This window comes from Gambusia affinis, linkage group LG09 (assembly GCF_019740435.1).
Source record: "Gambusia affinis linkage group LG09, SWU_Gaff_1.0, whole genome shotgun sequence".
NCBI lineage: Eukaryota > Metazoa > Chordata > Actinopteri > Cyprinodontiformes > Poeciliidae > Gambusia > Gambusia affinis.
This window is the reverse complement of record NC_057876.1, coordinates 11,712,168-11,726,038: the sequence shown is the minus strand read 5'-3', so window position 1 is coordinate 11,726,038 and position 13,871 is coordinate 11,712,168. Positions and strand designations below refer to the sequence as shown.

Genomic DNA, 13,871 nt, shown 5'->3' with positions numbered 1-13,871 from the left:
TTGATTGCAAATAAACAGTCGTAAAAATTGTTTTGGGATATTTTGTAAATGTATATTAGGATAAGTATGTCTCAGTTGAATACATTCAATTGGACAGGAAGGGAAGGAACCCAACATTGCAATTTTTCTGTCTAAAAAATAGTGTTACAAGAATAAGAGTTTGGGTAGAGGAGGGATAGTGATGTCTGAATGCATTTATTACCCTCAAGAAAAATCTATGTACTCTACAATTCTGAAATATTTAGGTATACTTATCAGTCCACATCAAGTAAATAGCAGAGTAATTCAAATGTTAAAATGTTTCTTTAACAAGCATAAAATATCAACATTACAAAGTTTTACAGGTTCCAATTGCAGGTTGAAAAGCCAGTGAAATTTGCTCCAAGTTGTAGTAAGTGGTCTGCTAATTAGGAATACAAAACAATGATTCATTTATCTCCATTTCATGTGTTCGAACATTAAAAGAACATGTTCACTTTTGGGTATCATAAAGTTGTCTGTCTGTTTTCTCTAATGAAAAAAAAAATGTTTGAAGTGTTCATAAATAATTACATGTGCAATTTTTATTACGTTTTTTTACTGTATGTCCAGCAGCTTTACTTGATACTGAGACCTCTGTTGTTGAGTTTCCCCAACTGTGAACTTGAAAAATCTGACCGTACAGAAAGCGAATGCACCATAACTGTTGAGGGAGAGAGGGAATGCCAAACTCTTTATTTTAGATAGTTCTGGCTGAAAAACATTTAAGTTATACTACACAAGTAAGATCATCTGCAGCAGTAACGCAGGTTTAAATAAATACATTGTGGTAACAGAAGCAGAACTACTTGAAACAGTACAAAAAGAACATCTTTCCAATGCAATGCAGCAAAAAGAAAAAAAAGAAAGCAAATACAAAAGTGTTAATAGATCATACACAATCCTGGCTTTTAGCCTTATTATTCTACTTCCAGAATACGCTGTTGTACTTTGGCTACAAAATAATACCTATAATGTTTTCACTGCTTTCTTGGATATGAGGTCATGCCAAACACAGGATGCAGTTTAAAGACCTTTTTGGTCAAACAGTCTAACTCGTCATCAGTAATATTTTTTATTTCCTGACATACCAGCAGGTAATGTAACAGTACAGTAAGGAGTGGCAATCATTCCAAGCACTTAATTCATGCACAGACAGGTAAAAATCAAGAAGAAGTTGTGTGTGAAAGTCAGTATCATGGCACAAAGCCTGTGCACCACCAGTCTCCTTTTCTTCAGCCTCTGTGCAACCTCTCATCATGTTGTTTACAGGAAGTAGTCTGGTGTGCGCCTCGTCACATGGGGCTCTCCTCTGCGAGGTGCAGGGTCAAACTGGAGGCTAAAGGAAACATCCGGCGTAATCATTATTTATAAATGTATTTTGCATTTACAAAACAGCAGAGTTCCACTAGAATATTTGGATTTAGAAGAGAAACTGCACTTACAAGGAGTATTTCAGGGTATCATCGAGCTCCATGATTGCTGCCTGGTTCCCACAACGATAACAGTAATTTGGTGCGCTGAAAATTGTCACTACGTTGCGGTCGTGGCACCAATTAAAGCCCTGGATCAAGAGATAAGCTAAGTGTCACTAACTGTGGAGGCCATAAATGGTGTTTAAGATGCAATCCTGTTTCCATGGTTGTTTAGACATGGGCATGACTATCTGTAAGCATCTGGAACATGACTAGGAGCTAAGAACTATTCAAACATATTTATGTTTCCCAATAAACCGAATGCAAAGGCCTGCTTAACCAGTTGGGGTTGAATTTCAGATTAATGCACGTGTTGCATGAAGAGAATCTCAAGGTCTTTATGTTTAAAGAACCAGTTTCTTATTATTCAGTGAGCAGTGAAAGTCACAGTACCTCCATCACCAGCTGGTGGGCTCTTGAAACTAAAGTCAAGCCGTTTGCATGGTTGAAAGTCTCAGATATATCCTGGCCAAATGTATAGCCGGCACCACGAGGTGAGATTCCCCAGCCACCACGGTCATCTGGGTCAGACCATAACAGGTCACACATAGGACCCTAAGATATAGAGCAAAGTGTCAGTGTTGGTGGAACATCCCTGACTTTATACATACATATACATCACTCTCTACTCTTTAACATTAGTTTTGAACATACAAAACACTACTCCTCTCTACATACTCTCCCCAGAGCAATGGTGTCCAATGTTGGACATCTGGGGACAGTGCCCAGCCTCTTTTTGGATGTTTCACTACTTGAATACATTTGAATCAAATTAATTGTTCTTTTATGAAATCTTTGTAGACGTTGATGAGATGCTGACAATGTAATTGATCCATTTTAGTTTGCAAGACAATGACTATTAGCAATTGGAAGTGGATTTTAAAGCTTTTGATGGACCAGAATGCTGGGTTCTTTCTCTCTTTTGGTTCTTCTCCTTCAACTCCTCAGGATTTCTTTGGGATTTAAGTCTGAGAACTGAAATAGCTAAGGAAGATAGACTAGTGGTTGGTAAACTTTTCCTCTGAGATAACTCAGAGGTAATATGTGTCCAATGCGTACTCCAAAACAAAGTCTAGGATAATTCTGGATCAGCAGAGACGGCCGTATCAACACATCCGCTGGCCAAGTGCCAATGCTACATGCACACCTGAATTTGTTTAGTTCCTGCCATTTGTCTTTACAAATACGGCTGATATAGAAATTACGTTATGCCAGCCGATGGTTTAAATTGCTATGGGGTGAGTGTACCTCATGAGGAACCTCCTGTAACCGATCCAGCGCTCTGATGTGCTCCAGTGTGTCTATAGAGGGGGACAATCCTCCATGAAGGCAGAAAATCTTAAAGACAAGACAGTAAATATATGAGTCTTTATTTTTGGTTTTTACATAACTCTAAGTACTCTCCTCTACAGTACCCCATGTTCACAGCCTTACCTGGTTATCCACTAGTGCGGTGAGGGGCAGATAGTCAAAAAGGTCTGTGAAGTACTTCCAGACATTAGCATTTCCATACTTCCTCAGGCACTCGTCATAGAAACCATACACTTGTGTGATCTGTCTACTCTCATGGTTTCCTCTGAGAATTGTGATTCTTTCAGGAAATCGCACCTATTCAAACAGAAAATAATGCACTTTCAAAAGGTTCATAGACATTTTTTTATGACAAGATTAATTTGCAGACTCATATTCCCAGTGTTCAGAAACAGTTTCTCCAATAACATTAAAATATTAAACACAAAGGCTCACAATTGAAGAAAAAAATAATAATAATTTTTTTTTTTATAGCAACTAGGCTTTAAATATACAGTACATTAATGTTAGAAGTTTAACCTTTAAAGAAACCAGCAGTGTTACTGTCTCCACAGAGTAGTAGCCTCTGTCAACATAGTCTCCCATGAAGAGGTAGTTGGTGTCTGGAGACTTCCCTCCAATCTTGAACAGCTCCATGAGGTCATGAAACTGCCCGTGGACATCTCCACAGACGGTCACTGGACATCTCACCTCCTGTACATTGGACTCCTTTGTAAGAATTTCTTTGGCCTGGAACAAAGAGCCGAGAGAAACTCAAGATCATACCGGTACCTCCACAGAAACCAGTGATATACTTTACATGTGGAAACCAGGTAGTGACAAAGAACAAAGGAGTTGTAACCTTACTTGAGACATGAGATGAAAGAGAAAGAGAAAATTGGCAGTTTAGAAATATTTTGATGGAGAAAGAAAAATGGACAGGAATGAAGCTAAAGGAGAGCCATCAATGATTTTAATTTTGTTTTAAGTTGCAGTGAACAAGTGCAACATTCTTTAAATCAAAGACGTTTATGTGAAAACTCCAACAAAACTATACTGGTAATTATTTTATATTCTTAGTGACATTATTAGAATTATAATTATCCAGGTGATAGGTCTCCTGTTTAGGAAGATTCTCAACTTCCACCTTGGACAAACCCCTCCAGCTGCTGCCTTCCAGACACTTAAAATGTAGGAAATTATCTAAGAATCTGGAGCATAATAAAATGCATTACAGCCTGGCAAAAAGAATTTACCTAGCTTCCCAAAACACCAAGCAATACCACCTCCCCACTGCATGTGTATAAAAGCAATAGAAAACTTGTTCAAGGTGCAACTGATATTGGTTTTTTTATTATTATTTTGTGCTCGTGCTTCCCCATCTAATGCTGCCCTGGGCAATTGTCTATGGCCCACATCAAAATTCACCAATGGTGGAATTATAGATATTATGAACAAGATATGGAGAAACCAATAGCTGTTGTCATCTTTCAGATCGCGCAGCAGGTTATTCCTGAGTCTGCCAGAGCGTTTTGTGAAGGTACCAGTATGCAAAACAAATTGAACGCATTTCTCCATATTCGAATAGCATCTCTCGAATATGGAGGCTTCAGTCAAATGGCTTCTGTTGTTGCGGAAAATATCCCCTTCCAAGTCGGATATTCAGAAGACGTGCCAGCTAGCTGTCTGCTAGCCATTAAATCAGCCAATAAACATTAGCAGTGTTTACCTTCTCACACAGGAGTTTAACCTGGTTCTCCGTTAGCTGTTTGCACTCATTCAGCTGTTCGATCCAGCCATCCACCTCCTTGGTGAACGATTTGTCATCCATGCTTGTCAGCCTGCAAGCCGACCAGCTTTAAGCCCGCAGGAAACCCGGTAGGTATGTTGTGACTGCTCTGCGTCTCCCAGCAGGTGGTGGTGGTGATGGAGGAGGGCTGGGATGGGAGTGGTTCCCCTGTTCCTGCAGCTGGTTAATACAGATGTTATGATGTTTACGTGCACTAACAGTGCTGTTCGTTATCACAAAAAATAACCAAGAAGCTCACCTTTGCTTACCTTGATCGGAAAGCGACACTGCAGATCAACGCGTATTATTTTTTAATGATGTCACCGCGCCCAGCGTGGATCAAAGCAGTGTCTTAGTTTAATAATAATTTTAAAAATGTTAAAGGTATGAATAGCTATATTAAATTACACACTGAACTATATTCTCTGTTTGGATTACAAAAATTAACACTACTTTATGTAAATATCAACAGACATTACAAGTCACTCCGTACATGTGGGTCCGCACCATTTAAACGCCGGGGAGGGGAAAACGGTCAAATATTGTGAAGTTAAAACATTGGACGGTATTTATATTTTTCTGTAAATTGTTTGTAAAGATTTTCTTTCGGCGCTCCTGTAACTTGGGGGTCATTTAGATGTTGTTTTTTTCTTTCTTTCTTTCGGGGGTGGGCGGGTGGAAGAAGGGGCCTTTGTGGGATGATTCTCTGTGTTCTTTTTCAGTAGTGAAATTGGAGCTTTCCTAAGAATGTCATTTTTGCCCAGTTTCTGTCTTATTGTTGAGGCATGAACCTTGTCCTTAACTGAGGCCTGTGAGGCACAGTGCCTTTAGATCTTGTCCTAGGTTTACTTGTAGCCACCTGGATGAGTCGTTGATGTGCTCTTGGTGTCAATTCAGTAGGTTAGACACTCGTGGAAAGGTTTCCCACTGTTCCTTGTTCTCTCCATTAGTAAATGTTGGCTCTCATTGTAGTTCAGTGGAATCCCAAAACCTTAGAAATTACTATAGTAGCTTATACACTGAAATATTTCAATTACTTTCTGGACTTTCTTTAGGTTGGATTGTGATATATACCTTTTTTAGCCAATGTCACATTGCCAGACTGGTCTTACTTTTTTAATGTTAGAGCCACCTGCATCTGCAGTTTGACAGAGATGTAGAGCTTTCACTCTGATCCATATAGGCTACTTTAAAAAAATATCCAGTAACATCCTTAAAACTGAAAAACACAAGTATTCCTTCCTTATTGGATCCTTGAGTATTTGGTTGGAGTTTCACTGTCCTTGATGCATGAAAAGTATGGAGAAGAAAAATTTAATATTGTTCTAACCAATATCCTTTTCACCAGTGACAATATGCAGCAATAAATTATTTCATGGTTTCCTTATATCAGACAGTATCAAGTTTGAATAATATTTGCTTTAATTTTAAAGCATTTTGAATATTTGTTTAAACACTGTCCTTAATTAAACCTATAATAATAATAATAATAATAATAATAATAATAATAATAATAATAATAATAATAATAATAATAATAATAATAATAATAATAATAATAATGTTTGGGCAGTGCGTTAGGGTTATGGTCATTTCCAAAATATGTTTTAGAACTTGCTCGACTTTGAGCATCTCAATCTGTCAGAAACTATTTCCCATTGAAACATACCTTGAAACATTGAAACGATTCAGTATATATTTTAAAAATAAAATTATAGCTTATAAATCAGAAAGAAGCAGTTCCAAAAATGAATATTAAATTTACAATTGATAAAATTTCTGGTCGTGATATCAGTAAAGTTACTTAATTAGACCTTTCGAAGAGTGACGAAAGGTCTGATTAAGTTATTTTTTTAATACAAACTTAATAAAGATTATTTAGTTTATTAATATGAAGTTGAATTATTTAGTTGGTTTCAGCATTAGTTTTTCTTCCTGTTTATCGCTTGTCCACATTCCAGTTCAGTTGGTGGCGGTAATCCACCATGACAGTTGGTCTGCCAGCCGCCATAAAACAAAACAAGAAGAAGACGGCTCCTTCTCAGTTACACATGCGCAGTCGCTCGTTCTACACTGGACAGCTGTAGGAGAAAATGGCAGCACACATGCTAGGACAGCAGGTAAGACATTTACACTTTTTTCGTCATCTGCAGGATTTTATCTGAATCCCAAGCGACATTAACCAAACGTAACTGTATGCCCAGTACATTATATATTTTTTGGTTGGTAGAGGGGGTCGCTAAATACTCACAAAATATTTACAAGTTAGTGCACTTGAATGACTGCTAATGTGTTAGCTTTGCAGCTAACTGTTTGTAACGTAAACGGCGTAGAAGGCTTCAAAATCAGATTTAGCTTCCTCTGTGGTCATTTCATTTTGATGACGGCTCAGTGTTTATTTTTTCCAACCAGGCTCGCCGGTTCAGCACGTCTGTTATTAGACCATCAGCTAAACTGATTAAGGTAAATGAATTAGACTTACGCCGATCGATCATTAGCAAAATTGCCATCATTTTTATTATCGACGGACAGCTGCACATTGGAATTGTTTATTGTATACTATATCTTTATTTCTAGCCTCCCATCCAAGTCTATGGAGTGGAGGGCCGCTATGCCACAGCTCTGTTCTCTGCGGCCAGTAAGCAGAACAAACTGGACCAAGTGGAGCAGGAGCTGGGGAAGGTTTCAGTAAGTTCTGCAGTGTTCAGTTCATTCTTTGCAAGAATTAGTTCTAAGCTCAGTTCAAATAGATAAATGATATTTAAATTATATTATTAGTTCACCACCTAAAATATTCTGATTTAAATTCACTGTTCCCACTGGAAACCCTATATTTTTTTATAATTTCTTGCCCATAAACAAAAAATTACATCAAAGTGAGCCGAGTTCACCCTGTGTTTCTGCTTTATAATTATTTTAAGAATCCTTATAAAGCATGATTCTTAAAATCACAGCTCTTGTAAATGATGCATCTGCTGGTGAGTTCATCTTAATTTATTACTGTAACCTTAATTTATTCAAAACCAGAGGAGGGTTCTGTATGTCTCTTTTTTTTCTAAGTAAGCAGCAGTGAGTAATTTTAGCACTACTCCTTAACAATTTCTTCTTAAAATCTGATCAAGTTTTTCATCTTTTTTTGTTTTAAATTGGGCCAAATTACAAAGATTTTGACTAATACCAATGGTTTAGTGTGAACTTACTTCCTAAAAATAAAAGTAAAGTAATGCCTGTTTATCAATGTTAACAATCCAATATAACTTACTTTAATTCAACATTATTCTTTTATCTGCCTTGTTTTCTTAGGACCTGATCAAGGACCCCAAGATCTCTGGTATTGTAATGAATCCTCTTGTCAAGCGCAGCATCAAGCAGAAGGCTTTCCACGATGCCCTTGCAAAAACCAATGTTTCCCCAATCACGGTCAACCTCATCAGTGAGTGCAGAGCTCTTATTTCAACCACCATGTTGTCACTGCATTAGTTTAAGTTTGCTCATTAGACCACGGTGATCATTAAAACTTTTAACTGAGCTACAAGAGGGTAAATTAGATGTGAAAGGCTAGATGCTACGCTGACTTAAGGCTCAGATTAGGGCTGCGGATTGTTTTTCTTTAAAAAAACGTCTATAATTTTATATTCATAAATACACACTTTCTCATGGCAACTTGGAGAATAACAGTTGTACCCTATTTTAAAAAGTTTAATAAATTTAAATTGAATTTTAAAAAATGCGTGCGAACAAAAAATATTGTCAATTATAATTACCGTTTACGTCGTCATTGACATTGAATGGGAGCAACTTTTTTTATGCAACACTTGAGTTTAGTTAGACTAAACAGTAATATGAAAAACAGATGTGCACCATTAGTACATTATTATGTACTAATGGTGCACATCTGGTGTATTCACCAGAAAGGCTCTTCAAATCCAGGCCTCGACAGCTGGGGTCCTGGTCAGGTCATTAGCAGGACTGTAGTGAACTTGACTGCAAACTGAGGAGATTCAGGTGCGTTGGACCAGGGATGCATTTAAAAGTTGCAGAACACAGTCCCACAGGACATATATTTGAAGACCCTGTCTCTACTCTGTTGGAGATCGAAAGAGAGGAAAATGTGAAGAACCTAGTCTAGAGCATGCAGACTAAATAGATCTCTGCATGCTCAAAAAGATTTTGTTTACCAGTATATGCAGTGTTTTAGTTAACGGTTGAATATATATATATTTATTTTTTATCTTTTGTCTTGAGTTCCTTGACCTTACCGTTTTTACTAATTGATCAGAGAAGATGAAAAGACGTCATAACTCATTCAATATGCTCATGAAAATCATTTAAACCTCCACTGTAGTTAATCAGAAGATGTATTTGTTCATTTCGGACCCAGATAGTGACACCAGTTATTTCTGTTGGTACTTATTATTGCCTGGCCTGTATTTTTGCCTTGTGTGTTGAAACATGTTAGTGGAATACATGATGGATTTCTTTTGTTAGTCTCCGCAACATATTTTCCTCTGCATTATAACTCAACCTTGTCTGTCATTAATATAAGGAAAGTATAACCAGCTCTTGAACTAAAATACAGACATAATTATAAAACACAATAAGCTTAAACTACATATAATATTGTATGAATTGTGTGCATTTTTTATTTAAGTAAACTTTGATCTTGCATGTTTTGTTTATTTCTTGTAGATGTCTTGGCTGATAATGGTCGACTCACTCTAACTGGTGATGTTATCTCTGCGTTTGGGAAAATGATGAGTGCACACCGTGGAGAGGTCATCTGCTCCGTCACCACTGCTCAGGTAGGAAACGTGTTGTTTCTACAGAGACCTAGTGACTTTATTAATCATTGGTACTGTTAGTGTTGTACATGTGGTCTTTGCTAAATGGTACCGTAACTCATTTTTGTTTCAGCCTTTGGATAAATCTAGTCTTGCTGAACTGAAAGTGGCCCTCAATGGCTTTCTTCAGAAGGGGGAAACTATCAACCTGGAAACCAAGGTACAGTATTTTTTTGTTAAGCATACATTAAAGGAATTAGCCGGGGTAGAAAAACATATCAATATTGCATCAATATTTTTGAGTTGTCTGTCATTTTTAACTCCTTTTCTATTTACAGTCGGATCCTTCGATCCTGGGAGGCATGATTGTCAGCATTGGAGACAAATATGTGGACATGTCCACTAAGACAAAGATCCAGAAACTGACCCAGCTCATCAGGGAGACTTAAGTCCTGTGGACTTAATTTTGAAAACCCAAACATAAATATTGCTATTTGTCCTAGCACTGCGGTTAATCCTTAAATCCAGTGTCTGTGCTTAAATTCTTATAGATGTTAATAAAAACTACAAAAAAATGACTTTTGTCTTTGCCCTACATGGATGGACAGTACCTTGTGAAAGTATTCACCTCAGCTCGGACTTGAAATTTTCACAAACAAATTAATGTATTGATTTGTTAATTAATGTATTCTTGTTTTATGTGACAGAAAAATACAAAACAATCCTTGAATATGAGAGTTTGCTAATGGAAATCTGAAAATTGTCTGGGATATTTAATCAATGTCTCTTTAGTCTGAAACACAAATGTAATAGATCACTAGATACATCCATGTGTAATAAAAATCTAGATATACATCCAACTTTTCTGTGAACAAGTCAGGGGTAAAGTGATGTTTAAATCACAGATGAGGAATAAAACAGTTTCTCCGAAGTTTTAATCTGGCATTTTTAAGCCCAAAGACTGGCCTATCTAAACTGTCAGAGGCAAACTAGGGGCCTTTGTAACTCTGGAGGAGCACTCTTTAGTGAGAATATGAATGCAAACAACTATTAGTTGTGCATTGCACAATTTTTTTTGTGTGATGTAATATCAAGGAGGAAAACGGTCGTGGTTATGCAAGGGTCCTGAACACATCGTCCCCATTGTAAAACGTGGTGATGGCAACAACATGCAGTGGGGTTGCTGGACAATAGAAAAGCTGATCAGACTAAAACGAAAGATGGATTGAGCTAAATTTAGGATAATCTTGAAATATGGTCGATTAGAGTTTTCAAAAGACTAAATTACTCTTCACCTTCCAGCGCCAAACAAGAAACCAGAGCTATTGGTATAAATATAAACTAAACTTTTTGTTCACAGATGCTTGTCATAAACTTGAACTAGTTTGAAAGAAGCATAGCCCAAAATTTATGTCTTTGGATGTTCAAATCTAGTTAACAGCAGAACACCAATTTATTCATTTAAATATGTATATTTTAAGATTTCTTAATATAAACATGTTGGAAACTGTTTAAATTTGCAATAAAATACACCTAACGTTTTGTTAATATGATGAAATATGAAAATGGTTAATATCAATATTTAGACAAAAGCTTCAGAATACCTAATAGTGAGCTAGTTGCTCTGCAACAGTTAGAAAGGTCTTAGTTATATTTGATCTGAGCCTCATACGTCACTCTGATCCCCTCTACGTCTTGTAGACCCGCCTTTGCGCATGCGTGCTCGGTTAATGCTGTTTTATTAATTTTTTTTTCGGGTCAAAAATGGCTGCCGGTCCCATCTAACCCTCCTCAGCAAGGATTAACCAGGCCATAAATAAACTGCAAAGAGCGGGGTTGTTTCCGGACGGAGCTCTGGTCGGAGCACCGGGGGCGTAGCGTGCGCAGCGCCCGCACAAAGATGATGCTGCTGCTTCCAGAGGGGACAAACCTTTACGAGACAGAATGAACCCGTTCCAACACAACACCCAACAATAAATGAGGTACGAGCTGATCCGTTTATGTGTTACTAGTGGCTAAGCTTTGATTGTAAAGATTATCTGATTTGGAACAAGTTATAGTTTTAGAAACTCTGGCTTTGCTTTTTGTTTTTCATACCTTAATGTTTTGTGTTGCAACCTGAAAAGAAGGCCTGTGTGCTTCATCAAAGTAGGATGGTTAAGTTTGTACTTGCCACATGTTCTCCTCCTTATTTCCACTTCTCTTCACCCCGACAGAAAAATGATGCACCGATTGAGCAGCAGCACCAGTGACTTCTGTATTGGTGGGCTGGCAGAGGACTGCCACCCAGCCAGCCACTTTGATTTATGCAGCACCCACTCCAACAAGTTTTATGGCTCTCCAACAAACCCTGGTTTGCAGCTGTCCCTCGCCAGTCTTACCCCTTTGCCACAGGGAATACACAAAGCCATGACATGCCAGCTGCAGGAGACCCAAGGTGACTTCCAACCACAGGCGGTGAGAATCGGAGCCGGCGAGGCCCTGGCGCCTGATGGCCCCAAGAAAAAGAAAGGTACAGTTAAATCAGGGCGGAGAGGGAGGCCTTCGGGGACTACAAAGTTGGCTGGGTACCGCACAAGTACTGGACGCCCACTTGGGACGACCAGAGCGGCCGGATTCAAAACCAGCCCAGGGAGACCCCTGGGGACCACCAAGGCAGCGGGATATAAAGTCAGCCCAGGCAGGCCGCCCGGCAGCATCAAGAGTCTAGCTCGTCTCAAAAAGCTGGAGTTTGGCTGTGATGCTGCAAAAACACTTGACTTGAGCAACTGCAGCATTCCCAAGAAACTGGACTTCCCTGGCAGCGATGTTCCACCTTTTCCGTACGCCATCATGGAAAGTAGAGATCTCTGTGATGCCAGCAGCAAAGTGGATGAACCCGGCGAATAGCTCAGCAGACGTCTCTGTTGATTTGTTGCATGAGCATGCGTCAGAAAACCTTTTTTTTTTAAAAATAAAGAAACTATCACCTTTCACTCACATCTAATAAGTGAATCAAAGTGTAATTATCAATGCAGTAATTAATGCATGCAAAAAAAAAAAAAAACAATCATCAGAAAAAGCAAAAAAAAAAGTCATAAGTAGCAATTCAAACTTTATGTCAGAGTTGTTTGTTCCCTCTGTCTGGGCCAGCTCAAGGTATAAGTCAAAATTGAATCTTCTTAGAAACCCAAATTAAATTTTCATAACATGGTGACCATGTTAAATGAAAAAAGTATATAGAGATCAATTAAAGTTTTTTTTTTTTAAATGAGCACTCTGTCTGCATTACTATTTATTTAATAATATAAAGGAACTTTTGAAACTGCATTATGTTATAGTCAAATAACTTAATGTTCGTTCACTAGTCGACTGAAATAGAAACTAGTTGGAGGCAGAAGGTAAAACTGTCCAAGCATGGACATTATGATGAATTGAAGGTGGGCCCCCAAATGAAACTCTGCTTCAGGCCTCATGAATCCTTGAGCCGGCCCTGGCTCCACAACATTTTTTTTTATGTATTTTTGTTCTAGTTTTACTTTCTGAAACAGATCAACCAGCTCACTTCCTTGACAGAAAATGTTTTCAAACTAGTCTACTTGTACAGTATGTGTTTTATTTTGTTTTATAACCCAGCACCAAAGCTAAGCAGATGGGTTTGACCTACCAGTTTCAGTTTTGACTGATTCAGATTTTCTTGCTGAAGACACATTTATGGGGACAAAAATGGCTCTGGGTTATTTTATAAACAGATTGTCACCGTCAAAGCATTTGTCCCTAAATTTTTGTGATTTCTATTGAGGCTAAATAGTGGATACTTACAGTTCTTTAATACATTTAGAGCCTGAAAATGGTGGGATTTATTAGTTTTGGTTCTACAACAGGAAAGAAAATGACCATCTGTGGCAAATTGATCGGTGCATCTCTTCAAACAATTTGTGTTTGAATTTTTTGATTAGCTTCTACTGTTATAACCTTCTCCTTTTTGAGCACAGTGTTTATTCTTTCTGCACTTTGTAAATATAGATGTCTTTCCTATTTGTTATTGAACTTATCATAACCACTTCCATTTTTACGTAGTTATACTTGTCACTATTGAAAATCAAAAATATGCATTGTGGATTATATAATAAATCCTAATGTGCTGTATGTGAAACCACAATAAAAATCTTTTCAAGAATGTGGCTCCAGCTCAGTTCACCCCTTTGCTAATTTTCTGTGCCTTTTTTGAACCTATTTATTAGAATTTCGACCACTCATAGTACTCATCAGTAGTTAGCTCTGTTACCTTGCAGCTTTGCAGGGTGTCCATGTGCATGTATAGCCTTTCTCTCCATGTACTTCAGTTTCCTTCTACAGCCCAAAAACATGCAAGTTAGGTTTACTATGCTATTGAAACAACCTCATACACAGTTGTTTTTTTAATCCTTAAGGAAATGAAGATTTATTTTCTGACCTAAATTTAAAGTCCTGCTACTGCAATATACTTCAACTCATAAAATTCTAGTATGGCTTTTATTTATTTTGGTCTGCAACTCC

At 37.8% G+C, this 13,871-nt stretch overlaps 3 protein-coding genes across 4 annotated transcripts; 2 read left to right on the top strand and 1 right to left on the bottom strand.

The window, feature by feature from the left end:
* Window positions 1–685: 685 nt before the first annotated feature.
* Window positions 686–5,025, bottom strand: LOC122837014 (serine/threonine-protein phosphatase 2A catalytic subunit beta isoform-like). 2 transcript variants are annotated; one of them, XM_044127067.1, is made up of 8 exons: window positions 4,842–5,025; window positions 4,513–4,752; window positions 3,324–3,533; window positions 2,928–3,101; window positions 2,742–2,831; window positions 1,887–2,048; window positions 1,464–1,582; window positions 686–1,357 (listed from the first exon to the last, which is right to left on the bottom strand). In XM_044127067.1, the coding sequence occupies exons 2-8, from the start codon at window positions 4,612–4,614 to the stop codon at window positions 1,285–1,287; spliced, it is 930 nt and encodes a 309-aa protein (XP_043983002.1). In that variant the 5' UTR covers window positions 4,615–4,752; window positions 4,842–5,025; the 3' UTR covers window positions 686–1,284. The 2 variants fall into 2 exon arrangements, with proteins under 2 accessions (XP_043983002.1, XP_043983001.1); XM_044127066.1 differs by having other exon boundaries at window positions 4,832–4,910.
* Window positions 5,026–6,583: 1,558 nt separating this feature from the next.
* On the top strand, window positions 6,584–9,931 carry atp5po (ATP synthase peripheral stalk subunit OSCP). Its single transcript, XM_044128037.1, has 7 exons — window positions 6,584–6,692; window positions 6,985–7,035; window positions 7,150–7,260; window positions 7,876–8,005; window positions 9,262–9,374; window positions 9,487–9,573; window positions 9,692–9,931. Exons 1-7 carry the CDS (start codon window positions 6,666–6,668, stop codon window positions 9,800–9,802), a joined length of 630 nt encoding a protein of 209 aa, XP_043983972.1. The 5' UTR covers window positions 6,584–6,665; the 3' UTR covers window positions 9,803–9,931.
* Window positions 9,932–11,083: 1,152 nt separating this feature from the next.
* si:ch1073-44g3.1 (uncharacterized protein LOC797133 homolog) lies at window positions 11,084–13,512 on the top strand. The gene is made up of 2 exons (XM_044128036.1): window positions 11,084–11,335; window positions 11,570–13,512. The coding sequence occupies exons 1-2, from the start codon at window positions 11,331–11,333 to the stop codon at window positions 12,240–12,242; spliced, it is 678 nt and encodes a 225-aa protein (XP_043983971.1). The 5' UTR covers window positions 11,084–11,330; the 3' UTR covers window positions 12,243–13,512.
* Window positions 13,513–13,871: the final 359 nt, after the last annotated feature.